Source organism: Kryptolebias marmoratus, linkage group LG17, assembly GCF_001649575.2.
Source record: "Kryptolebias marmoratus isolate JLee-2015 linkage group LG17, ASM164957v2, whole genome shotgun sequence".
Lineage (NCBI taxonomy): Eukaryota > Metazoa > Chordata > Actinopteri > Cyprinodontiformes > Rivulidae > Kryptolebias > Kryptolebias marmoratus.
In genome coordinates this window covers 23359050-23386634 of record NC_051446.1, presented here as the reverse complement: position 1 = coordinate 23386634, position 27585 = coordinate 23359050, and the positions used below count along the sequence as shown (strand labels likewise).

At 43.6% G+C, this 27585-nt stretch overlaps 1 protein-coding gene across 2 annotated transcripts in view; it reads left to right on the top strand.

Annotated features, from left to right (window-relative positions):
• Positions 1-1304: 1304 nt before the first annotated feature.
• arhgap27 (Rho GTPase activating protein 27) overlaps positions 1305-27585 on the top strand; it is a 28080-nt gene continuing 1799 nt past the window's right edge. The window contains exons 1-17 of one of the 2 annotated variants that reach the window (XM_017439622.3): positions 1305-1503; positions 3090-3837; positions 15346-15801; positions 17154-17381; positions 18151-18231; positions 18346-18468; positions 19923-20009; positions 23224-23291; positions 23382-23466; positions 23800-23901; positions 24003-24101; positions 25100-25193; positions 25277-25411; positions 26084-26182; positions 26267-26344; positions 26434-26565; positions 26645-26750. In XM_017439622.3, coding sequence (XP_017295111.1) covers positions 3142-3837; positions 15346-15801; positions 17154-17381; positions 18151-18231; positions 18346-18468; positions 19923-20009; positions 23224-23291; positions 23382-23466; positions 23800-23901; positions 24003-24101; positions 25100-25193; positions 25277-25411; positions 26084-26182; positions 26267-26344; positions 26434-26565; positions 26645-26750 — 2669 coding nt within the window. In that variant the 5' untranslated portion in view covers positions 1305-1503; positions 3090-3141. Of the gene's footprint in view, positions 1504-3089; positions 3838-11046; positions 11324-15345; positions 15802-17153; positions 17382-18150; positions 18232-18345; positions 18469-19922; positions 20010-23223; positions 23292-23381; positions 23467-23799; positions 23902-24002; positions 24102-25099; positions 25194-25276; positions 25412-26083; positions 26183-26266; positions 26345-26433; positions 26566-26644; positions 26751-27585 lie in introns of those variants that run through there. The other variant, XM_037980807.1, reaches the window with a different exon arrangement.

Genomic DNA, 27585 nt, shown 5'->3' with positions numbered 1-27585 from the left:
ATCTTAAACTAGTGTTTTGCTCCTTTTAGCTAATATTTTGCTACTTTTACCCAGCCTGTTTTGCTTTTAGCTATTCTTTAGCTACTTTAAACTAGTCTTCTGTTCTTTCCACTATTGCGTTGCTACTTATAGCCAGCATTTCTTTGTTTTTAGCTATTCTTTAGCTACTTTAAACTAGTATTCTAACCCTTTAGTTAGTATTTTGGTACTTTTAGACATTTTTTTTGCTTTTAGCTGTTTTTAGCTACTCTGAACTAGTCTTCTGGTCATTTCAGCTAATAGTTTTCCACAGTTAGCTAATTTTGTGTTATCTTTAGCTAATTTTAGCCAGCATTTCTTTGTTTTTAGCTATTCTTTTGCCATCTTTAGCTAGTGTTTTGCTCCTTTTAGCCAGCCTATTTTCCTTTTAGCTGTTCTTTAGCTGCTTTGAAGTAGTCTTCTGTTCCTTTCAGCTCGTATTTTGCTGCTTTTAGCCATCCTTTTGAGCTTTCAGCTGTTTATTTGTTGCAGAGCTTCCTGCAGGTGTAGTTCCTGCAGACGTCCTCATTAAAGGCCTGCCGTGCCTCGGAGAAATGCGTGTCGCCCGCCGCCTTTAACGCCTGCGTTTTACACTCAAGTCTCATTTTATTGAGAAATAAAGACGTTAAATCCACGACTCTCAGCGACTACCACCCCCGGTTTTGGCTCAGTGGGTTAAACAGGTCCTGAGTTTCTTCAGGACCCCTCCTGTGGTTTAGGAGATATTTTGCTAACACAGATAAATGCTCATTTTCCCCTCCTGCCTGGCTGCCAACAAGCGGTTAACTCCGCCCGGTTTATTCCTGAGCTGCTGTTTCGACACTGAGCCGGGGGAGTTGTCGCCGTAAACAGATTTCAGCGCCCGGCGCTGTGGTCAGAGTCAGGCTTCCCATTTCAGAAGCTGCGAGCGTTTCAGTTTGCTTTCAGCGCCGAGCAGGAAACAAAGCAGCCGAGCAGAAACGCACAGGCGCACGTTTGGCTGCTGCTGACACACTTCTGACAACCGGGGGACTCGAGCTGAGGCAAGTTTTTATTCCACTTTTACAAACTTCAGCTTCTAAACAAAAGTCAGGGAGGGATTCAGTCCCGGCAGGAATTCTCCTCGTTGGAAAAACTGAAAATCCAAATTTTCGTAAGGAAATCAGAGCAGCTCTGTGGAGTTCCTTTCTAATTTTCAAACAGTTCTCTTTATTCTTTCCACTCAGACAGGACTGCTGCTTTTTATTTATTTACTTTTAAATCACTGGTGACGTTTTTTATTTTTGTCTTTTCGATAAAATCCTCAGACGCTTCATAAATGAAGAGGCGAGATTGACGGCTGACGTCAGGCCGACTCCGAGCCGAAGGTTGCTGCTTCCTGTTCTGCGGCGGCGCTCAGAGGAGCCGGGTTTGAGGTGCTTCCTGTCAGAGATCTGCTTTGTCTGCGCCGCGCTGAAGCTTCACGCTCCACAGCCGAAGCCTGCGCGACGAGCTGAACCTCGGCTGGTAAGGCATCCTAGAAGCTGAAAGTATCAAAAGGTGTCCTAGAAGCTAAAAGTGCCAAAGGTGTCCTAGAAGCTGAAAGCAGCAAAATGTGTCCTAAAAGCTAAAAGTGGCAAAGGTGTCCTAGAAGCTAAAGTAGCAAAAGGCGTCCCAGAAGTTGAAAGCATCAAAAGGCGCCCTAGAAGCTAAAAGTAGCAAAAGGCATTCTAGAAGCTAAAAGTAGCAAAAGGCATTCTAGAAGCTAAAAGTAGCAAAAGGCATTCTAGAAGCTAAAAGTAGCAAAAGGTGTCCTAGAAGCTAAAAGTAGCAAAAGGCGTCCTAGAAGCTAAAAGTAGCAAAAGGTGTCCTAGAAGCTAAAAGTAGCAAAAGGCGTCCTAGAAGCTAAAAGTAGCAAAAGGTGTCCTAGAAGCTAAAACTAGAAAAATGGTGTCCTAGAAGCTAAAAGTAGCAAAAGGCGTCCTAGAAGCTAAAAATAGCAAAAGGCGTCCTAGAAGCTAAAACTAGAAAAATGGTGTCCTAGAAGCTAAAAGTAGCAAAAGGCGTCCTAGAAGCTAAAAGTAGCAAAAGGCGTCCTAGAAGCTGAAAGCAGCAAAAGGTGTGCTGGAAGCTAAAGTAGCAAAAGGCTAGGTGGAGGCTTAAAGTAACAAAATGACAGCTAAAGGTAGCAGAACAGTAGCTAAAAGAAATAAAGTAACAGAAGACCAGCTTAAAGCTAAAAGTAGCAAAAGAAAAGAAAACTTTAAAGAGGAAAATGTTTCTGAAGGAACTGAGGGGATTTCAGTGGATATCTATGGGGGAAATGTTTATAAATAAAGTAAATTATTTTAAAAAGTACAAAACTTAGAAGATCCAAACGTCCCGGCACCGCTCTTCTGAACGAGCCGAATGTTTTGACGTAAAAATGGCTAAAAGAAAACAAAGTTTGCAGAAGCAGTTAGATGCCAAAGAGGAAAACAACGGTGAGAATGCTGAATCAGCGTTCAGACAAAGACAAGAACCACAAAAAAATAAATAAATAAGGAGCCTGAGTTCGACATGACCTTTAACCTCCGATCCAGGGATCAAAAACGAACCCCAACACAAAAGCAGAACGGACGAAGTTGAGCTGAAAGGTTTCCGTTCCAACGGACAAAACAAACGATGATCCGGTTTTTAAAAAAGAGGAAGTGAGATCAGGATCATCACCGACAAGTTTGGGCATTTTGTTTATCTTTAACAGAAACTAAAACCAAACAATTTGCCCCCAGCGCCGCAGCTGAAGCTTCTAAATGATGTCAGAATCTCAGCCGAAGCTCAGAGTTTGGGTTGTGGACGACTCTCAGCGACTCCAATGAATCAGAGCTCCAAAACGTGTTTCCGTTGGTTAAATGAGAGCCGGGAGAGATTCAAATAATAACATTAACAGAAAAAAGTCCAGTTGTTTTAAAATGAACTGATTAGAACAGCTGTTGGTTTATCTACAGCAGGTAAGATACTGACTGTTCATCACGCTGAAGTAAAAGTGACTCGTTTTAAACGAGGTGGAAGTGAAGCATGAGCCTCTGACTGACATTTATCATTTCGAAAGTCACGTTTCCTCTATTTTCTAGCTCCAACATGTCAGCTCTGCGGCCTCAGTGAGCGAGCGGCGGCGGCGGCAGCATGGCGCTGGTGCTGGTGGAGTACGAGTTTGAGTACAAAACACGAAGCGGCCGGCTCGTGTCCATCAAGCCCAACGAGACATACGTCCTCGTCTCCAAGTCCAACGAGCACTGGTGGCACGTCCGCAGGGACCAGCACGCGCAGCCCTTCTACGTCCCGGCGCAGTATGTGAAGGAGCTCTCGGCCCAGCGCTCCGACGACTCAGACGACTCCGCCACCAAGAAAGCTCCGCAGGCGACCCGCGCATCGGCTCCGGATGACCCGGGAGAATCGTGCCGCTTCTCCACCTTCGGCCTGTGCGTCAACCTGCCGGACGCGCCGAGCCTCCGCGGCTCAAAGCTGACTTTCCCGAACATGGAGAGCTCCTCCAGGAGGCTTTCGGGCCTGAAGGGCGAAACGAGACGCCACTCGAACCCTCGGCCTGCCGATCAGCCCAGAGAAAAGACAGAACCAACGAGCTGGGCCGAGGAGGCGGAGCAAACGCCGGCTGCTCCGGCTGACGAGGAGGAGGATTTCCCTTTACCTCCACCTCAGATTTGCATCATGGTTCCTGAGATAAACATTACCGAATTCGACTCTTTTCCTGCGCCGCCGGATTTTGCTGCTTTAGAACATCAGCAGGAGGAGGAGGAAGAGGAGGAGGAGGAGGAGGGTTCGAGTCGAGCTGCAGAAGCAACTTTAAGGACAGAAGATCAGGTAAAACTGTCACACCGTCTTGGTTTTCCAGCCTTTGAGTCAAACCATCAGGCCTCAGGGGTCGATCTGACCCGAGGGCAGCAGGAGGGTAAATGGGTGTTTTAGTTTCGCCACCAGGGGGCGCAGTCACCCTCGTTTGCGCTGCCTGAGCGGCAGGAATGTGCTTTTATTTTGAAGAGTACAGCAAATACGCATAATAGTGTGAAAAAATGTAATTAAATGCACTTTTTAAAGTATCTGATGCAACAAACATCTGGCTGGGTCGACTCCAGATGTTAATGAGCTTCAGACGTGCAGACAGTGACCTTTGGGAGATATTTTGCTAACAGACTACGTGTTGGGGATGACGCTCAGCAACCACCGCGCCGAATTTTACCTTAAACGCTGTAAAATCGGCTGAATGAGAACGTTTCGTGTTAGCTGTGGTGGCCATCTTTACTGAGACTGTCTCCAAATGTTATTTAGTTGCAGACGAACTTCCTGAAGGTTTCATTCCACATTTATATTTATCTCCCAAACAATAATTGGATTCCTGTACGCTACAAATACGAGTGAAATTTAATTAAAAGCATCGGAGTTTAACCATTTTGAGCCATGACAAATAATAAAATGATCACATTTAAAAAAGGGGAAAAGGCAACAAAAAATTAAATCTAAGCTTCAAAATTAGGAGATAAATTCATTTAGTTTGAGAGGGAAAATTAAGGCTCTGTTTTGAATCCAAGCAGGCTTATTTGGCTTCAGTCATAAATGTAAGAAAACATTTTAATTCGGCGTTTGATTTCTGTTTGTAGACAAAATGTTTCCCGCTCTTGTGCTAAACCGCGTGGCAGTTTTAAATTTCAGCCCACAATAATATTTTGTTTGTCAAGGACCAATAATTTCACTTCCTGCCTTTGGGAGAAGTGGAAAGAGAACTCGATGGCATCTGAATTTCAGTTTCGTTACTTTAAAATGGGTCAGTTTGAGGAGAGTCTTTTTAGGATTTATTGTTTCCTGTTTGTGAAAAGTTCAGAAGTTTTACTTCACGAAAAGAACAACAGAGAAGTATTTTGTTGCAACATTTTGGACTTCATTAAAAACTAAAATAAAATCAGATCTAGGTGTACATTCAGTGATTACGGTCTTGAAAGTTAAATTCTGTTTAGTAATTTGTTGTCAAAATGTGTTTTTTTTAGAATAAATATTTGTGTAATTTTCCAAATTTCTAGCAGCGCATTGATTGGAGGTGCTATAGTTTGATAAAAACAGTAAATTGCTACTAAGACGCTAGCATCAGACAGTGATACTCATTGTTTCCAGGAGGTGCTAGCATCAGTAGCAATGTTAATTGTTGCTAACAGCTATTAGCATTAAACAGCAAGGCTAACAGTTGCTAGCATCAAACGCCAATGCTAATTGTTGCTAAAAGCGTCTACCATCAACCAGCAATGCTAATTGTTGCTAGCATCAAACGCCAATGCTAATTGTTGCTAAAAGCGTCTACTATCAACCAGCAATGCTAATTGTTGCTAAAAGCGTCTACTATCAACCAGCAATGCTAATTGTTGCTAGCATCAAATAGCAATGCTAATTGTTGCTAAAAGCATCTACTATCAACCAGCAATGCTAATTGTTGCTAAAAGCGTCTACTATCAACCAGCAATGCTAATTGTTGCTAAAAGCGTCTACTATCAACCAGCAATGCTAATTGTTGCTAGCATCAAATAGCAATGCTAGTTGTTGCTATCAGAGCCTACCATCAACCAGCAATGCTAATTGTTGCTAGCTGCTAGCCTCTAGCAGCAATGCTAATTGTTGCTAGTGTTGGACACTACTGCTAGTTGTTGCTAACACCTACTAGCATCAGACAGGAATAGTAATTCAGCTTGTTTTTAATCGTTTGAGTGTTTTTTGGGAGGTGTTATCAGTCCTCCATTACGCTGGTGAAGATTCGGGCTTCGATTACCGTAATTGAAAGTCTTTAAACGTTGATTTGATTTAATTAAAGTCTGAAGCTCCTTTCTGCAGTCGAGGGTCTGGGGTTGTTTTCAGGGGCAGCTCATCTGCATATGAATGGGATGCCATTCATTCAGTGCGGTGAATAAAAAGAGGTGTTCCCTCTTTTAGAGCAGCTGAATCAAGAGTTCAGCAGAAGTTTCTGTAAGTAGGAATCACCAGATTATTTTCTGACTGAACTTTCTTGTCCTCGTTGTCATCGGGACAGTCAGCTCCGTGCGAAAGTTTCAGGAGGCGTTTGTGTTTGGAGGAGCGGTTCGTTAAATAAGAGCGAAGTTGTGAGTCCAGAACAGGTTAGAAACAGGTTGCGTGAGCTGCTGGGTGGCCTCTCCTGCAGGAAGGAAGGAGTTAAATCCGAAAAAAGGTGTGAGCCACTCCCAGACAAACCTGCCTCCCAGGACCGAGTCGATCCTGGGAGTCTCGATCCAACTCAGCTGTGGAGAAGAACCAAGTTCTGTGGACACTTTGACCCTGGTCTAAGCTCCTTTTTCCTCTTTTTGGATGTAACTTGCTCACTTTAGGTAAGTTTCAGCTCATCTGCTCGTGTCATTTCTGCACCTGTTGCATGTGTAGCTGCAGATCAGGTTTCATTCAAACCTCTGAGCTGTTTAAAACAATGTGTGCAGCCTCTCCCTCGGCGGCGCGCCTGTGCACACACACGAACGCTGTAATTACACCGGCACGGTTTGTTGACTCAGGAGGGAGGCTTCGGGTACTTAAAACAAATCTGATCTGATGAAATGAGCCAAATCTGTTCGCTTCTCCTCCCCTCTGCGGAAGCACGAATGGACCTTGACTCCTGCATTTTTGCCAGGACCCCTCAGGGAGCGCCGATTCCCACCCCTACAATGGAGATCCTTCTCCATGGTGATGTGAGGAGGTCCTGGCCCGGCTCCCAGCAAGCGGGGCTCCTTTGGATGTAGTGCGCAAGCCGCGCAATTAGCCCAAAATGTGGTTGATATGGGGAGCGTGTGGTCTGAAAATGGAAGAGGCAAAGATTGAGGCGTTTATGGCCGGAGCTCCTCGTGTTGTTTTGAGCTTTCTCATTATATTACAGTGTTTATCAGCCTCTTTATGGCTTTGTTGAGTCTAAACTTACCAGAAAAACCTCCTGTCACATCCGTGATGAATGCTGGCAACACGTCCAGCAGCTTCTTATCTCCTAAAGTTTCAATACCTGGCAATAACAGTGTCCAAGGTTCAATTGATTTTTGGATGCTGGAAGTTGACTCGCTTCTTTCAAAAACAAATTGTGAGAACCAGTTTCTTTGAAAGAACATCATCTACAATAGGAGACAAAAAAAATACGTGCCGTTCTGTAAAACAGCCAAAATCAAATGCCAAAAAACTGCACCAACAGGTGGGGTGAGTACCTTCAGACGTGCACATGACCGTCAAGTATCTAAGAACGCGGCTTCCTGGCACTGGAAGACTTCTGGTTAAATTAAAGGAAGGCACCACTTTTTAGCCTTTGTTGTAACATCTAAGAGTTAAACTTATAGCAGCTCCAGTAAAACCTCTACCCAAAAGGCATTAGAGACAGATTTAAGTGATCTGATGGAACGTGCTCATTCATCAAGTCTTAATCCGGCAAGAAATCCCCTTGAGGGCATTTATCGGTCCAATAAAATGTGTGTTTGTCCCTCACAAAGGGAATTGGCTCAGTTTAGCCTGAAGGCCCACAGGTGGAGTTGTTATAACCGTAGCTCTTTGACGCCTGCCTTCCAAAAATATGCAGTAAACAGGACAAAGTGCGCCGAGCGTGATCATGAATTACCAAGTGGTGTGTAGTCACAACAAACGGAAGAGGCTTCTGCACAACACGAGCGCCGCGCGGCCGAAAACAGCTGCAGGAGCTCAGCCGTTCCGAAGATTACGAACAGAGCTCCTCCGTAAATTAACTTCATTCTGACCAGACTGGTCAACGATGGGGGACCGAGACCAGACGGAGCAGCTTCTGTCAAACATCCAGTTACTTCCACTGAACTCGGAGGTCGTTTACAAGCGGCACTTCCTGTGCAGCCTGGGATACTTCCTGCAGGGGTACCATAACGTTTCTGCTGAAATAACCATGCAGTTCAAAACTGACGACGATATAAAGATGGATTGAGGAGCGTTTGCGTGAGCTGCTGTGACATTTTAAGATGGATCCACTTTGGTCTTGAATTAGCCGTTAGCTTGTCAGATATTAACTGTACATAACTGTCCCACAAAACCTCACCTTAAAAGATATCAGGTGGTGTTTTTTACAGTTTGATCATACTAAACCAACAAGCTGTTTATTGGATTGGATTATTCAGGTTTGCTTCATGTAAATCTTGTTTATTTTAGAATAAAGGTACCAAAACCGGACTTTTAAAGGGTCTTTAAAGCACGCAAGACAACTTAATACCCTAACTATAACAGGGTAATAGTATTTACTTCCTAGATAACTCATTAGGCTGGCTGTAACACAATGTAAAATATTTCAAAGGGTTAGTGTTCGCCGTCATGTGCTGCTCAGGAATTGCTTTCTGTAAAACGTGCCTTCCAAGCCGTAATTAAAAGCGATCCAGTTGTTCATGCTACTGTAAACACAAAGAGTGCCGGGAGTTTGTTTTTTTTTCTTCTTGCTATAATTATTGGCAGGTTCCAGGAAGCAAAACCCCACAGCAGATGTCCCTGCGTGGTTTGCATACGAGCTTTAACAGGCACCTGTAAACAAACTCCTACACAAAAACCACTCCACCTACCAACAGGGAGCAGGAGGAAATCTGTCCTCAACAAGAAACAGGAGCGGGTTTTTGTACATCTGCGCGGAGGCCTGACCTGGAAAGCAGAGATAAGACCAGGACGAGCTGCCAGGAACTTTCTGGATCCTGGATTCCTCACCACGACGGCTGTGATGTAAGAGGGAGACCAGCCAGTTTGATTCAATAGCTCGACTGTGCGCTCCGTGGCGTGATTTGGGCCCCAATTTGGTTCTCCATTGTCAGACTGGACGGGTCCTAATGTGTTTAAGTAATCAAGCGGATTGCTGCTTCATGCATTGCTGAGGGCAGAGAGTTCACTGATTCGTGCTGAGGGAATTTCACCTTAAAGCTTTATGAAAACCTGCACCTAAAACAAGGCTGCATGGACGATACTGTGCAATATATCACAGTGGTGAGCCGTGTGTGGGTTGTGCAAGTGTACTATAATTTATTTAACTTTTGTAGAAGCTAATAAGTGCTGTCGTATAAGAGTTCCTGAGGGTATGAAGACTGTAAGTCTCAGCTCAAACGATGCAGTTTTTAAGTGAAATGGTCCTCGAGGGCCACCATCCTGCATGTTTTCCTTGTTTCTCTGCTCCAACACACCTGATTCAGAGGTTAAATCACCTCTTCATGTTCTGCAGAAGCCTGTTAATCACCCATTGATTCAAATCAGGTGTGTTGGAGCAGAGGAACAGGTAAAACATGCAGGATAGAAGCTGTCGACCCCTTCTCCGAACCTTTTTAAATCCAGGTCTCAGAGTGGAAGTTCTTCGAAACATTCGGCTTTGATCCATGAATAAAATGGCTGCTTCTTTTACCTGAAAGTGGAGGCGTTCGCGCATGCTCGCTGTGGTCGAACTGATTTGGTTTTTCTGCGTTGGAGCAGAAACGGTAACATCGGCGGACTCACTCTTCACGTCAGAGCTTCGTTCGAACGTTCGCGTGCTCGCCGTTTTGGCTGAAGGGCCAGCTAGTGACCTGCAGCGGGTTCGACGCCAGCGTTGCCCCGTGAACGTGTAACGTTTTTACAGTCAACATGGGAAAATCTGTGACGTTTCCAGATCGTTCACGTGGAAACCGGACTCTTGTCTCGCCATGAAGTGGTTTTACGGAGCCACAGCACGCATTTGCTTTCGCACCACCAGAGGAACACTGATTGCGCAACACTCGGCTGATAGTCCGTTTTTATGCACAGGACAACTACTAACAACACCAACTACAGAAATAACATTTTCTGTGTATTTCTATGGGGAAAATATTTGTGAACAAAGTGAAATATTTAGTATAAAAGTTACAGAAACACCAATAAAAACTATCATCAAAGTTTTGAACAAAGATCTTACACAGTCTCTGCTACTATCATCTTAGGCAACCGGTAGAGCAGGGGTCTCCAATCCTGGTCCTGGAGGGCCACCATCCTGCATGTTTTACTTGTTCCTCTGCTCCAACACACCTGATCTGAATCAATGGGTGATTAACAGGCTTCTGCAGAACACGAGGAGGTGATTTAACCATGAATCAGGTGTGTTGGAGCAGAGAAACAAGTAAACCTGCAGGATAGAAGCCCTGAGGACCAGGATTGGACACCCCAACTGTAGAGGTACATCCAATGATTACTTTCTGAGTGTTTCAGTAAAATCCGTCCAGTGGATCATGAGATATTTTGCAGACAGGTGCAAAATCCTCATTGTCCGCCTTCTCCTTTTGGCAGCAGGCGATAACAGCTGTTCATAGTGCACAAAAAGTCTGCCTACCATCATAAATCAGACTATATAGTGTCAAAGTAATGAAGTAATAAAAGAAAACCCAAGGGATCTGGTTTGCATCCTCTTGGAAAGACGAAATCATCAACAATATAAAGGTTGACTTCGTTTTCAGTTAAACTTTCTGACCTGAAATTTCTGCAGAAATGGCCACGAGCTCAATGCTGGGTGATGCTGCAACAGGAAGTATTGATTAAACAATTGAACCAAACAAAAGCTCCCCTTCCTGTGTGATGCAGTTGGTGTTTTCTTCATCGGCTCCCCCGCCTTTTTGAACCTTCATCAGGAAAATATTGCTTCCCTTTTTTCCCTGATTATTGTCTGAATCACCCAGCAGAGGAGGGTTAAGTCCTGCCACGTTACTCTAAACCTTCTGCTTTCTTCTTCTATTCTTACGCGTGTTTCTTTGTTTCCACCGCTGTCATTTCCTTTTTAATCATGTTTGCGCAGACAGGAAGTGGGTTGAAGTGACCTGAAGTTTTTTGTTTTTTTCTAACTCATTTTTTCTTTTATCTATTTATTTTTTTGGTCCTATTTGGTTTCCTGTTTTTGGCTCATGCAGACAGTTGCCCTCTACCCTCCTGTCCTGCACGCAGAATTTCATGCTCAACCACACACACACACACACACACACACACACACGCGCACACACACGCCCGCATCTCACCCAAGTCCTCACACAGCCCCTTCCTGCTGCTCGTTGTAACAGAGCTCACAGTTCTCCTTTCTGTTTGCGACTGCCGCAGCTGCTGCGAGACGAGGATACAAACGTAAAGGAGAGTCAGAGAGAGGGGGGGAAGAGTTCACGGGTCTCTACCCCCACCGCAGGCTGATTGAATGCGGCGGCGTAGCTTTGGGTTTGGCTTCTGTTTGCATGTTTGGAGACATGGATCGTTCAGGTAGAAAGACAGAAACATGATGGACATGTACTCCAGGGTTTGGTTGGGTCACCAGGCCAAGCGGGGCTTGACGCTGCCCGTGGAAGCTCAGGTGGGTGAAACTTACCGGCAGGTTAGAAATGATCCATTTCTGTTCTTTATGAACGCTTTGACAGCTGCCGCTTCCTGTTTTACTGAACCGTGCCTCCTCTCGTCTTTTCCTGTGCATGCTGAGGCGGTTTAAGTGCTAAACTTTCATCCCTGTCTTTTTTTTTTTCTGTTTAATTTTGAACTTACTCGGACGTGGAAGACGGTTTTTGTGTTAAAAACGTCATCTGAACTCAAACCGTCCTCCAGCGTGTGACTGATCAACCTGATAAGATGAGATCTGAATGTTGTTTGTTTGAGTCAAACAATGCCTTTTTTTTAACCTTATAAGAATCACATCAGGAAGCTCGAGTAAATATTTATCGCGGTACACTGTGGCTCCCACAGAAATCACAAGACCTGCGTTAAAGACAAGAACTGATAGCGTTTAGTTATCCTGATTTCTGCAGAAATGGAGCACAGGAGCAATAAAAAAAAACAGAACAAACGTTTTATTGATAAAATGCTGTTTCTGTGTCAAACCAGTTGGGTTTTCATGCATAAAAAGTCAGAAAAGTAGAACCTATCAGATAAATACAAATGGTATTTTTAATACAAGTTTCAGGAAATAATCCTCAGATGAGCCTCTACGACGGTTATCTTTTGGAGCCATTTCAAGATGGCCGCCACAGCCTTAGAAAGCACAGACAAAACGACTTTAAGTCAGTGTTACAGATACTGTGATAAATGTTGGTGTGGTAGTAGCTGAGACTGAAACTTTCTGAGATCACGCTGAAGTGTTTGATGGATGTTAGTTTAAAATTACCACCCAGCCTGTCGGAGCGCCGGCACCTGCGGCCAGACTCGCCGTCAGACTGGCGCCGGCCCGCGCGCCGCCGTCCGGAGGGGAGACTCCTCGCTGGCTGTGTGACATCATCGTAAAGCTCGGGGGGTTCCTCTGGTGAAATGTGGGGCTGTGCTTCCATTTTTTCCTGATAAACGCTGACAGGAACCTCCTCGGCGTCCTGCAGCGGCCTGCCACAGCTGGCTCCGCCTCCTTCTAAGGAGGTAACTCCGCCCACAATCAGCCCGTAAATCTCTAAAAACAAGTCTTTAACGTTTGAAACCAGAGGAATGGACCGCTGGAGGGTTTCATGATGGCGTTTAACTCAAAGGAAAAACAGGAAAACTCTTATTTTGATATTTGATATTTCCTCTTTAACACCCCTGCCTGTTAGCGAAATATCTCGGGCTCTGGATTAACAATTCAACATGGCTGCCACAGCTTATTTTACATTAACCAACACAAAAATGGCTGCAAGTGGGTGAATTTTACAGATCCGGAGCTGAAATCCGGCGTGGTAGTAGCTGAGAGTCATCCGCTCATCGTGACGCTGCAGCTGATGGGATTTTTGACCGAAACGGCAGAAACTCGGTGGTTCATGACGTGACGATGTCAGTTTGAACTCCGGTCGACAGAAACGGGTTTCGTCTTGACTCGACGTGGGTTTTGGTGGTTTGTTGGAAAGGGTGAGTTTCGGGGATGGATCGATGTGAGCAACCCTTTCATTTCCTCTTTTGTTCCCATTTCTGGTTTTTGGGTCAGCCGTCCGGTCGTCCACATCGACTGCCTCATAATTCCGCTCAGGTCAATAAGAGATAAAACACGCCGGAGCATCAAAGTGAAAATACCTTCTTCTGTTCTCCAATTCTTCTGGGTTTGTTTAAAACACAGTAGGTTGGATCAACACAGTTTAAGAAAATCAGATCGATTTGGACTAAAATCGTCTTCTGTTGAGAAATGAAAGCAGCTGTCAGTTTGGTGCAACAAGAAGAGCTCAGAGTATGTTTTGTGAAGGACTCTCGGCTACTACCGCGCCGAATTACAGCTCAATGTCTGTAAAACCGATCAAACTGTAGCCATTTTTGTGTTTCTTAAGGTCAGTTGGCTGTGGTGGCCATTTTGAATTAGGCTGACTCCAAAAGCTAATCAGTTGTAGACGTCCATCCAGAGATTACTTCCTGAAAGTTTCATTAAAACCCATCGAGTGGTTTGTGAGATATTTTGCTAACAGACACAGAGAGGACACCTTTCTGCAGGTGATGATAAATCTAACCTGCATGTTTTTGCAGCTTATAAATTATTATAAACAGCTGAATGTAGAGACGTTTGTTTCTTCCGAGCGGACGCCCTCTGAGGGCGAAGACTCCCAGGAGCGCCTCGGCGGAGCGAAGTTGGGAAAACATCGATTCAAAGAAGCACAGCGTCGGGTTTTCAGGCGAAGCTCCCGCGGCGCTGAGAGCAGGAGCTGCTTTCATTCCCGCCGGCGGCTTTTAAACAAATGAGCGGCGACGAGCGGCTCGGGTTTTACATGTTCTGTTCCCGCCGAGCGGCACAGACGGAAAAACAACAACTGAACACGGACATAAACGTCTGGAATCAGCAGGACTGCGCGCCGAACGACTCTGAAGTTCGCTGAAGCAGCTAAAGGAAACAGAACACTAGCTAAGAGCTACTAAAAGCTGCAAAAACATGGCTAAATGTTGCAAAAGGTTAGCTTCAAGCTAAGAAAGCAAAGCTAAAGAGCAGCAAAAATGTAGTTAAAAACAACCAAAATGAACAAAAAGCTAAAACTATCAAAACTAGAAAAAAGCTGAAAGTAGCAAAAGGCTACATAGAAGCTAAAATTTAGAAAATTATGGCTAAAAGTAGCAAAAAGCTAACAGAAACAAAACGCCAAATTAAAGCCAAACATACCAAAGTGCTAGCTAAAAGCAGCAAAAGTTGGCTAAATGTTGTGAAGAGTTAGCTTAGAGCAAAAAACACAAAAGGGTAGCTAAAAGTAGCAAAAAAGGTAGTTAAAAGTCACAGAATGCTAGCTAGAAACTAAAATTAGCAACACTAGTTATCACCTGAAAGAAGCAAAAGGGTAGCTAGAAGCTAAAGCAATGAAAATTAGGGCTAAAAGTATCAGAAAGCTGGCTAACGACTAAAAACAGCAGAACAGTTGCTGAATTTGGCGAAACAGTAGCTAAAATATAAAGTAGCAAAATGCCAACTAAAAGGAGCAAAAGTTAGCTTAAAGTTTAAAAGTAGCAGGACAGTAGCTGAAAGCTAAAGGTAGCAGAAAAACAGAGCAATAAGCCGAAGAGATCTGGACGTGTTTATTTAAATTTATTGCTGAAGAGGATCGAGTGTTTGTTTGTTTTGAGTAAAAACGTGTCTCACGCTGATCTAAACGAGAAGAACTAAAATCCACTTCATGTTTTCACTTCTTATTTTGGAAACTCGTCCCAGGCGATAAAAACCTCGATCTGCAGCAGCTTCTTGCCGTCAGAAAGTGGGGCAGAGACACGGCAGAGACACGGCAGAGACGTTTAACCCAGTTTCAGTTCACTGCTGTTGACCTGTGGTCACATGTTTATGTTTTTATGGTGGTTTACTCTTTTATAGCGCTCTATAAAGCAACGCTGATTGTTTTGATTGCTCAGGCAGGAGTCAGCTCGGATTGCCTTCGCTCAGAATCCGGTTGTCTTCATGGCGAAACGAACGAACGTCTCTGGGTCTGTGTATCGATCGCTGGCGTCGGAGGAACACTGCAGCCGTTTGTGGCTTTCTTCAGCTGACTTCCTGTGCTGCGTTAGCTGCAGGGCTATAGTTAGCTTCTAGCTGAGGCGCGGTTGAGTTTGTCTCGTTTTTGAAACTCTGTTTGTCACCACTGTGACGACATTTATTTCATTTCATCTGTGGTTAAAACACCTGTGAGACATCTTTGGACATCAGCTTTTTTTATTTATTACCCTGCCGCCATAAAAGGCCAGCAGTTATGACTCCGAAAGATGCTAACTGCCCTTAGCCAACACAAAAATGGCTGCAGCTCAGCCAGTTTTGCAGATATTGAGCTAAAATTGGACGCAGTAGTAGCTGAGAGTTGTCCCTGTCACATACTTTGAGCTCTAACAGGACTCTCAGGATGTTTGTTTTAAACTTCGGTCTTAAATCTGCCTTCGTGTCATCATTCTCGTCTCTTCTGACGTTTTCCTCAGGTGCAGAATGAGAGTCTTCACTCGGCCGTGTACGTCAACGTAGCACAGCTTCGTCAGAGCATCTCAGCGTCCCCCCTGGAGGACCCCTCGCCTCGCTCTCCTTCCTACCTCGACCAGGAGGGATGGGAGGTGCACGTTGACCGGGACAGTGGGCAGGAGTACTACTACCACCCCGCCACAGGGCGCACCACCTGGGACCACCCCTTCCCGGACTCCCCCACGGACCCCGCGGAGGAACCGCGCTCCCCGTCGCCCCTCCAGTCCCCGGCCCTGTCCGCCTCCCCCGCCTCTGGGTGGACGTCAGACTGGGAGCAGCTGGTGGATGAAACCAGTGGCCAGCCCTACTTCTACAACCCGACGTCAGGGGAGACGTCCTGGGAGCCCCCCGAGCAGCAGAGTCCGTACCCCCTACTGATGGAGCCTATGAGCGTGCACAGGTTTCACAACGATGGGCCGGTAAGGACTGCTCCACTTAGCTCCTCCCGTTTTTAGCCTCACCCGGGGGAAAACTGTAAATACGCTCCACTTTTAGGGAAATTAAATCTCCTGCGCCGACAGAGCAGACACGACTTCTGTCCTCGTTTTAAATCCACCTAAAACTGGGAAACTTAAGACAACATTGAGCCACGAATCTATATCTACATGCACGTTTTAATTACAGCACATTCGGATCAGAACCCGAGCAGCCAGTGACCCGGTTCTTACCCTTGAACAACTTTATCTGAGTTGGGGAGACGTTAATTATGGGTCAGGAGAGAATAAAACTTTATGGACTTCATGGAAACGTTTTTATGGAGGCTGATAAAATGATTCGCCTCACGTCGTTCAGTAAAACTTCAGCTCGTTGAAAACGTTTCAGTGGATTTTCAGGGAATATTTAATCGCTTTAGAGGCGATTAAATATTTGACCAAACAGTCGCAAAACAAGAATCAGATGGAGACACTTTCTGCTAAAACACTCAATGACTTCACTGTTAATTAAAACAGGCAAAACAGCTAAAAGCTACAATCGTAGCTAAAACGTAAATGTACCAAATAAGTAGTTATAGGTTAAAATTAGCTAAATGGAAGCTAAAAGCTAAAATGAGCAAAGCAGTACTTAAACCAAATATTATTAGCAAAACCATAGCTGAAAGCTAAAACTAGCAAAACTATCTAACAGCTAAGTATAGCAAAACGTAAAACAATAAGTAAAAGCTAAAATTAGCAAATTGATAACGAAGTTTAGCAAAGTTGTAGCGTAAATTAGCAAAACTAACTAACAGCTAGGCATAAAACAACAGGTAAAAGCTAAATTTGCTAAACTGTAGCTAAAAGCTTAAATGAGCAATATCATAGCTAAAAGTTAAACTTGTGAAACAGTAGCTTAAAGCTAAAATTAACAAATCCACAGCTAAAAGCTAAATGTAACAAAACTGTAGTTAATCCAAATATTCCTAAAACCATAGCTGAAAGCTAACAATTTGTTAATCGATAACAAAAATATAGCAAAATTGTAACTAACAGCTTAACATAGCAAAACAGTAGGTAAAAGCTAAATTAGCTAAACTGTAGCTAAAAGCTTAAATGAGCAATATCATAGCTAAAAGTTAAACTTGTGAAACAGTAGCTTAAAGCTAAAATTGGCAAAACTATTACTAAAAAATCAAATTAGCAAAAATGTAGCTAAAAGCTACAGTTAGCCAAACAACGGTGAGACGAAAGATGAGCAAAACCACAGCTGAAAGTGAAAATGAGCTAAAAACTAGAGGAGACAGAGTCCCAGTTTTACTTCGTTCTGTCAGAAACTCGCTCGTCTTTTTTTGCAGCCTCCGTTACCCGAGGAGGACTACCCCCCGGAGGACTACCCCGGTGCAGACCAGGCCAACGCCTACGAGGAGCTCAGCGCTGCCGGGCCGAAGGAGTACGCCTTCAGCCACACCAGCCGGACCCACATCCCCCGGGCCAACCTGGACCGCAGCACGCCGCCCGGCTGGAACCTGAAGGTGGAACCCAACGGGACGTGGGTGTTCACCAACGAGAATTCTCCCGATCAGGTACCGAACCGTTGACCCCGGAGTCGGAGAACAAGAACGATGATTATTTTTCCCTTAAAGGTTTAGATCTCAGTCTCCCTTCCTCCTTTTCTTTTCGTAGCTGAGAGCTAATGTGGCTAGGAACAGAGCTGGAAACTAAAGGTCAAAAGTCACCTCCACACACGAGCTCGAATGTTTAATAATTTGTTTTGGAAAGATATGAAAATCTCCCTGAATCAGCTGGAACACAAGATGGAGGAGAAAGTTTGGTTTGAAACTTTGTGATTTTCTTTACTGAATCCTTTCTGTTCTAATAAATAATTACCTAAATTAGCATTTAAAAAAAATGAGCAAAAGATTAATAAAAGATAAAATGTTTCAACATATAAAAACCCCCTAGAATTCAGTCATTTGATAATCAAATCATTTTGCATCAATGCAAAAACTTTCAGGATGTAAAAAAAGCAAACAAAAAATACAGAAGCTGAAAAATATTATTTATATTTAAGGTTAAAAAATGGGCAGAGCAACATATAAATGTGTTTAATAAGTTAAAAAAGACTTAACTGAATGTCTGACCTGCTTAACAGTAATTAAATAATTAAATTCTTTTGATTAAATAAGTTATTTCGCAGAGACTCTCGCATCTTTCGGTTTTTCTTTACTTTCTTTGCTGCCCGACGTGGATTACAGTAAATTCCTGTTGTTATTTTTTTTTACGATTGTCAGTTTCTGAGGATATACGAGGCAGTGAACGAAGTTAAGAGTTGATTTTTTTGTCGTGTAACAGTGGATCAAGTCTATGGATGAGCAGGGTCAGACCTATTACTACCAGAGGAACGGCTCCAGGTCCCAGTGGAACCTGCCTGAGGTACAACGCCCTCATTCTTCCACAAAATGATGTTTTTTTTCCTGCACCGTGCGTGCCGTTTTTGGTTATCGGACTCCAAAAGGAAGAATCTGAGTCCAGTTTTTGGCCCTCTAGGCTCCTGTAGGTCCAAGTCATTCCGGGTTGGAGAACGATGACGAAGCAGAAAACGTGCCCGTCATCAAAAACTGGAGGGACTCGAAGGGACCTGCCCAGTTCTGCTCAGCCCAGGATGACGGGGTACGCCAACACACACACACACACACACACACACACTCAGACAAGCCGTGTCACACATCCAGGGCGTGCCGGTCAGCCTAAATATAAAGCACAAGTCTGTGTTTATCAGCCAACACCGAAAGGTTTAACCCTTATTTGGGAAGGCAAATCCGCCACGTTACTCTCCGATTGACAAAGACGGAGATGCAGAGGGAGGGAGAGGCAACATTTGCACAAACACGCTGGAGATCCTGGACACAAATAAGGGCTGGTGCTTTTCCTCACCACAAAGCTCAGCGTGCAGACGTTAAACACCTCCCTCAAGGGTGCACAAGGTTGGCTGTGGGCCGAGGAGGGAACGGTCAAGCATGGGGGCACAGCCCAACACCTTTTGGGCATCAAAAGGGCGAGTTGTTGTTTTGAAGCCGGGTTTTATGAAGAAGTTATGAGTTAGTCAGTATCTTACCTGCAGCAGACGATGTTTAGCGGAGGGAAAAGGAATGGAGGAGTCGAGCTAAACGGCTGATTCAAGAGCAAATTTCAAAGATTATCCAGCAGTTTGGGTTGTGCTACCTTTAGGTAGTTTAGATTAAAAAAAACATTAACTTGACTCTGAGTAGAGTCACCCCACAGCATGATGCTACCACCACCGTGCTCAGACTACAGAGTGACTCTTTGGAGCCGTTAGCTTGACTCTTATTAGCTGTTAGCTTGACTATTATTAGCTGTTAGCTTGACTCTTTGAAGCTGTTAGCTTGACTCTTATTAGCTGTTAGCTTGACTATTATTAGCTGTTAGCTTGACTTTTATTAGCAGTTAGCTTGACTCTTATTAGCTGTTAGCTTGACTCTTATTAGCTGTTAGCTTGACTCTTTGTAGCTGTTAGCTTGACTCTTATTAGCTGTTAGCTTGACTCTTATTAGCTGTTAGCTTGACTCTTATTAGCTGTTAGCTTGACTCTTATTAGCTGTTAGCTTGACTCTTTGTAGCTGTTAGCTTGACTCTTATTAGCTGTTAGCTTGACTCTTATTAGCTGTTAGCCTGACTCTTATTAGCAGTTAGCTTGACTCTTATTAGCTGTTAGCTTGACTCTTTGTAGCTGTTAGCTTGACTCTTATTAGCTGTTAGCTTGACTCTTTGTAGCTGTTAGCTTGACTCTTATTTGCTGTTAGCTTGACTCTTATTTGCTGTTAGCTTGACCTACCTACAAAAACATCTTCCCAGATTCTTTATCTAGATTTTTCTGAAGGAAATTGTAAAAACAATTCAGAAAAAACAAACAGCTGGAAACAATAAATACAGACTATTAGGGTGATTACAGCTACTTTAGAGATTTGAAGTGTTAAAAGGTACAAAATAAAGCCGTAAAATGTTTACTTTGGTGTCTATTTATTGTTCAAAAATGTTTTTAGATGCTGTGGTCTCTCTGTTGGTGATCTGTTCATCTTTAAACCTCCTGCTGGTTTTATTTTCAGAGGTTCGTACCAACTCATGCGAGGAACACGTCGGACTACAGCAGCGACAGCTCCAGTACAGGAAACTCTCCGGAGACGCAGCCTTCTGTAAGTGAATCTTGTGTCCTTCTGGTCCAGGCGTGAGATTGTGAGTGTGAGCACAGTGGCCTGCCTCGGCGTCTGAACGGTGTCTGAACGGCGTTTTGTGTCTCTCTCTTAAGGCTGTCGGGTTTAGGCCCTGGAGAAATCCCTATTATCTGACCTCCAGGTGGCTGCGCTACAATGTGGGTTGTTAGTTTGAGCGCTCACCTGAGCTTGATCCATAGATGGTAGCATCTATCTATGACAAGCAAACGGTGCGACTTTAGATCATTTAACGAGAATCTGTTTCACTTGATGTCCCGCTCCATCTCTCATATGCATCATATGTGACGCTGTTGTGCTCTGAATGTGTCCAAATTCACTAATAAAGTCTCAGAAATGCATAGATTAAGAGTCGTGGCCGCCATCTTGTTAGGTGCCATCAGCCTGAACTGTTTCCACGTTGAAGCCACTGTTAAGACTTCATACGTGCTGTAAGCTGCGTCATCAGCCCAGAAGCACAAATAAACTGCCTTATTTGACTTAAATAAACACGTGCATCGTGTGGAAACGGGGGTGATGAGCCTCCCACCAAGCCCAGTCAACACTACCGCTGCGTTGATAAAATTAACAAGTGCTGTAATCATTCAGGCCAGACCACAAAGTAATTAAGTACTTGTACACGTCTACTTCGACTAACCAGAGCTCTGCTGTCAGCGTCTGTAGTTAAATTTACTTGGTTTAAAACCTAAACCTACATATTGCTATTTTTTTCTGAAAATATGTAGGCGTTATATACCATTCACGTCAATATTTAGACATGAATAACTGAGCCTTTGCCTAACCTTTACACTAATTCCTCTTCTAAAACGGATTTGTTGACGTTGTAGACTAATGGCTTTTATTTAGAACAATATGTTATTAATACTGACAGTTAGCTGCTACATGCTTACCCTGTTTTAAGTAATTATAGCTGACCAGTCTAGACAGCGATGACCCTAGGTATAATAATAAGTATTTCCAAAAAAAAAAAAGATAAACGTAAGTTTTTTTTTTGAAGTTCAGGTTCCAATAATTATCAATAACGTTGGAAAAACAACGAGCTTCTTGGCTGAGTTTAAGTTTTTTTACTCAGATCTCTGCCATCTTGGTAGCACCTACCAAGATGGCGGCACTAATTCTCGTCTCGTTAGCACAGACTGCGCTGTGGTTAGCCATTCACTCACACCTGCAGGGTGTGGCTGCTGAATAACACTTTATTTTTATTTCTACCTTTAAATAGATTCAAAGTCACCGAAATATCCAAGCTTGTGGTTTTTGAAGGCAACAAAGAATGCTTTAACAATTTATTTTGTCAGGGTTCTTTAAACTCTTGTCTAGTTTTTGTAAAACGTAGAGACAAAACTTTAATAATCATTCGTTGCCATATGGAGATACAGCTACTGATACTCCTACGGAGCTCACAACTTCCTGACTTTTACTTCCTGCTCATAAGAGTTTCGTTATCAACAAAAAGTCCACTTGTGCGTTTTGTTTGAGCCGTAACAGATCTTCTTATTTCTTTGTTGGTTAAAAAGTGTTCGATGAGGAAAGGGATGTTTCATTAGAGATCGTTTCATACGAGCTGTTTGAAAGGATCCAGTTTGGTTTTGACCCGAGGTCCTGCTGTGGAGAATAATTCACTATATTAGTGGATTTTACATCGTGGTATTTAGGATTTCAGTCACTTTTGTTCCCCGTTGTTAAAATACTTCCTGTGCTGTTTGAGCAAGCCTGAAAGCCGAACCCTAACAGCAGGAGATGTTTTTATTTTATGAAAATTAAGCCCCATTTTTAAAAAAAATTACTATTATCCTTCAGTCATTTTTTCTTCAAACGCGAAGCTATTTATACCTTCTGCTTTGTGCAGACTTCGGATGCTGATGTTTGTGGTCGCGATGCAGCTTTCTTCTGCTGCACAAACGGTGCAGCTTCAACTCCAAAGTGTTGCTCTTCAAACGCTCCCGTTTCGTCTTTTTTATTATCTCAGAAGCATTTTGTTGTTGTCACAAACAGGAAATGCTCACCGAGCTTTAACAACCACAACCTTTTTATTGTTTTTTAAAGCTGTGTCCAGAAGTTTACGTCCACGCAGCGTGGAAATGACCGTCACTAATTTGGGGCTTTTAAATGTTTTATTCGAACATATTCTTTAAAAGCGAGAATTAAGTTAGGGATTTTCCTCAAAAGTATAAAAAGACAGGACCAAGTATATCTGGCTAAGTGACTTTAATACTTTTATTTTTATCCATCAACGATTTGAGCAGCTCTAAGCGACTCGGACCTTAGGTGTTTCTTGTTGAGCAGAATATCTTGATTTTCTGTTGGTTTTTATTCATTTTACCGGTTTTACAGTTCAATTGTAATTCATTAATCTGAAATTGTTTTGTTTTTGTGGATTTTATTGTATTTTGGTTCACCTGCAAGGCATTATTTTACCTTCAGAGCAGCACTTTGGTCAAAGAGTGTTTTGGTTTATTGATTTTTTTTTTTTTTATTCAACAAGTTTCTGGTGTAATTCTGGCAGAATTGGTAGTTTTCTGGGACGAGTCCGGTCAGAAACGTGGGCGGATTCGGCGCCTTATTGTCCGAGTTCATCTAAACGTTTAAGGTCAGCGTGCCTTATCCCCTCAGAAAGCAGTTTGTTGTGTGTTTGGGCTCCTTGTCTCCATGTTCGTGTTCGGATTTGAGGTGAAGCTGAAGACGTTTGGAGGCGCTCCTCCTCCGACGTCATCCCATCCCGTCGACGTGCATCATAATCCCAGACCGAGCGTCCTCGCCGTCTGTTGCTGGGAACTGAAGCCAGCAGGACGCGGTTTAGAGCTGCCGCCATGTTGTACTTTTTGGAACCAGAGTTTGTGCAGTAGGGGTGTGTGGCTCCAAGCCCCGCCCACAACCAAGGTGTCACATGACCTTTCTTTTGAGCATGAAATAGCTATTAGAACGAAATAGAAAGATGAGTATTTAAACATCAGCGAGGCAGGAATAAAAGCCGACGCCTGAAAAGAAAAATATCCACGTGGAGGAGGCGGGACTTGAGGCTGACATCCCATATGGCGTCCAGTATTATGATATATGTCGACGTTCACCCCACAGCATGATGCTACCACCACCGTGCTCAGACTACAGTTTGTTCCCTGTGTGTTTTCACTAATTGTGCCCAACACTAACAAAAACGTTCCTTCCTGGGCTGAAATTCCAGGTGCCGACCCTGGAGAAGGCCGGGATTCTCAACAAAACGAAAGTGTGCGAGAACGGAAAGAAAGTCAGGTAAGGCACGACGCTGCCGCTCACAGCTAAGGTGCGTTTCAGAGTCCGCTTCCTTCCTCTGTTTGTCATTAATGCCGTCTTTTTTTTTAGGAAAAACTGGACTCCAACGTGGACGGTTCTCCGCGGCGGAGTGCTGACGTTTCACAAAGACCCTAAATCTTCCGGAGGCGCCGTGGTACGACACGCTCAGTGATTAAAGTGCTCAGAACTTTAGTATTCTGTGTGTGACCTCGTTTAGTTTTGATGCCTTTAACTGTTAGACACGCAGCCCACACCTTCCTGTAATGTTTTTTTCTCATCAAAGAAGCGAAACCTTAAACTGCAGGACGGCGTTGCCGATCGTGTCGCGTCTCGGAGCGACGGCGCAGACGAGCCCTTGTGTCACGGGCCGGCTTTTGGCAGCTTTCTTTTTCCGCACGCCTCGCCTCGCCTCTTGGAATGCGGCGCAGTCGGTTTTCACGAACGGCTGGATTTTTTACATTTTTTTTTCCCTTCCCCTGCCATGTAGAACAAGACCAATCAGATCGTCCCAGAGATCTCGGTGGAGCTTAAAGGAGCGACGATCGTCAAGGCCACGAAGGACAAATCCAGCAAAAAGAATGTCTTAGAGGTGTGTCCGTGTTGACATAATGCAAAGTGTGACACTAAGCGGATGATCGCTCTCCTCAGAATAAACTCGAAGAATTAATTGTCTTATTTTGTCTCCTGCAGCTGAAAGGGAAGAATGGCGTGGAGTTCCTCCTGCAGAACGACACAGAAAGCATCATCACTGACTGGCACAAAGTTTTAGGGGACACCATTCGACAGCTCGTAAGTCTCTGAAAGGAAAAAGCAAAACCAAGAAAACCTCGCAGGATTGTTTTGAATTTGCAAATTAGGTTTACTCGCCGTTTCCTGCATCCAGACACTGATAGGTCTATGTTTCAACACAAAGCTGCAGTTAGGAAATGAACATCTGTTGGGACTGCTGATAAAGAGATAAACTCTGGAAAAAAACATCCATAAAAATCTACCGTCTCTTTTCTGTTGCCACAAAAACAAACAGCTTTTTTTCCACAAATTTCCAGCCTAAATGCAAACTAATCGACTCCTGTCGCTGCGTTGTGCGTGGACACAAACCAGAAGAAGAATTATTTTTACTTCCCGCTGCCAAGCATGAGAGGGCGATAATGTTTTCGCCCGTTTCTGTCCGTTAGCAACATATCTTGTGAACCAGCGGACGGATTTTAACGAAACTCTCAAACCGTAACTGGTTAACTTGAAGATGGCCGCCACAGCTAACACAAAAATGACTGTAACTCGGTCAGGTTGGTGTGGTAGTAGCTAAGAGTCACTCTCAACTACTAGAAGATCGCTCCTAACATCATTTACAAGATTCAACCTAAATGGTGACAGATCTGTCTCATTTTATCACCAAAAGATTTCCATTTAAAACGCTGAGAAGATAGCGGGCGATATGCATTTCTTCAAGGAACTCCATCTTCTAAACATTTTGCTCTTGTCTCATTAATATTTCTTATGGAAACGGTTTCCTTTGGCCTGAAAACACAGAGAACAGCTGCTGTTCACCTGTTTGATGCAGGAAAAGTGTAATTCAGCTGTTTTATAAAGTGACAAATAGTGACATCTAGTGGTAGAAACTAGAAATTACACCTTAATAACACATTTCTCTCCACCTAAAGACAGAAGCATAGCTTTAATGGTTTTTCTACTCTGGGCTTTTTAGGACTAAATTGAGGACAAAAACGTCTTGTTTCCTCCCAGGCTCGGCGCGTTTTGTTGACGTTTTATTCGTGCGTGTTCTTCAGGAGTACCAGGACCATCACTCGGAGGACGAGGACGGAGACTTGTACGAAAAGATTGGCAACACGGACCGGGACGACAGACAGGAGAAGAGAAAATGTAAGTTCGCCCGAAACCGCGCCTCGGCTGGAAAGCTGACTCGTTCCGACCGGTTTTAAACGGCCGGCGTGTTCCGTCCTCAGCCTACAAGCCGCCCGTGACGCCGTCGCCCAGCAACGCGGGAGAAACCGACCCGAAGAAGGTCCGCACCAAGCTGATGAAGCTCCTGATGAAGCGCCCGACGCTGCAGTCCGTCAAAGACAAAGGCTACATCAGAGGTGGGCCATGAATGACTTTCACAGCCGAGTAAAGGGAGTGATGCATGTCACCCGCCGCCGTTAGACTGAAATCCTCTCATGTACAGAAGATGTGTTGGGGATAACTCTCAGCTACTACCACGCCAAATTTCAGCTCCATATCTGTTAAATTAACTACATTAGGACCATTCTTGTGTTTGCCAAAGATTTCAGACATCCAGTGAGTTTCATTAAAGTCACGAGATATTTTGCTAACAGACAGAGCAGCAACATTATCCCCTGCTTCTGTGTTTTGGTGGCGGGCGATAAAAAGCAGAAAAAAGGTTAATTGTTACTTTTTAAATTTAAAAACTACATCCGTCCAGCTGCTGGACATTTAAAAACTAAATGTGTTTGTTTAAAACGTGTTTATTTCAGTTCACTTTATTTAGGTTTGGCTCTTTATTTTATTTACAGGATAAACAAAATACAAGAAAAAGTGTTGCAGGTAAATAATGCCTGTGAATAAAAGAATAAAATTAAAATAGATGCGCCAAAAAAACTAACAATTTTAAACTTGGTGCCTGATTTTCACCCACATTCGTTACGTTTTCATCAGCTTTTCTCATCCTGTGTTTATAAAAAGGGTTATAAGTATATTTATTTGTCACAAATAGCTGTTTATAATAATAATAAAGGTTTTATTTCCTGCAGAGACTGTGTTTGGTTGCCATCTTGCCGACCTGTGTGCTCAGGAGAACACCACAGTTCCTGGTTTTGTGGATAAATGTATTAAAGCAGTGGAGAAGAGAGGTAAGAAAAACTAAATAATCATCTGTTCTTCTCTCCGTGCGCCTCGGAGCGGCTGCTTTCATTCACCGATGCTTTGACTCGCAGGTTTGGACATCGATGGGCTCTACAGAGTCAGCGGGAACCTTGCCGTCATCCAGAAACTCCGCTTCAAGGCCGATCACGGTAAACGCAGGAAGCTCTGTCTCCACGTTGGTCGGCGGCGCCCCCTGCTGCGTTCTGACGCTCTCTGCACCTGTTGTGTGTTCGAACAGAGGAGCTGGACCTCGAGGACGGGCAGTGGGAGGACGTCCACGTCATCACCGGAGCGCTGAAGTTGTTCTTCCGGGAGCTTCCCGAGCCGCTTTTCCCTTTCAGCCACTTCAATAACTTCATCGCCGCCATCAGTGAGCAGATTTTTGACTCTTCAAGTTGCCGAATTCAGCTTCTGTTCACTGACGTTTGACTTTTCTGCTGTTTTTCTAGGAATCGCCGATTACAAAACCAAACTGTCTCACATTTACGAGCTGGTCAGGTCCCTCCCCGCCTCGAACCACGACACTATGAAGCTGCTTTTTGGGCATTTACAGAGGTTTGCTTCATCTTTTACCTCCGTCACGCCGTGTTCAGATTTAAACAAACTGATTTCTTAACCACACATTTAACAAAATATAACTCAGCCGAGTTAGCTGGATATACGGTAAAATCTGAACGAATTATAGCGACTCGAATTCACTCAAGACTGAAAATCTCCTCAGATTACAGGCGAAATGTGCCGTTACTTTTGATTTAACTTGTAGGATTCAGCAGAATTTATGTTTCTGAATCTAAACTTCTCAGTTTATTTATTTATACCAACGACAAACTGAAGTTTTGTTAGTTACGTGTGACGGCTACCAGCTAATTAATACAACAATAAAACGATTTCTTATTTTAGTTTTTTTATTTAAATTGCTACAAAACAGAAAACCAGCAGACATGAATTCATAAAAACGATGTTTATGTTCGTCATTATGCTCAGATTTCATCAGGTTATTAGCAGTTTTTGCAGATTTAAACCAGCATTTATCAGATTAATTCTATGGGTCTAAAGCTAACAGGTTTGGGAACCACTGATTTAACCCTTTTAGCACCAGGATAATAGATATATTTATTAGAACGCCTGATCTTTCATGTCTATTTCTGTCAATAATTGTGTTGAAAATAACCTATGTGTAAATAATTTACACCCTTTTTCCAGGAGAAGTAGAACTTTATCATTCTTATGTAGTTAAATAACTAAAACTGGGTGTTATCAGAAGAAAAGGATAAACATTCTTGAAAGGTGCAGATTGAACATTTCTGAGAATCTAATTCAAACTATTTTACAAGAATTCAGACAGTTGTCCGTTTTCCTGAGTCCCCGGTGCTCCCCGTGGTTTTAAAAG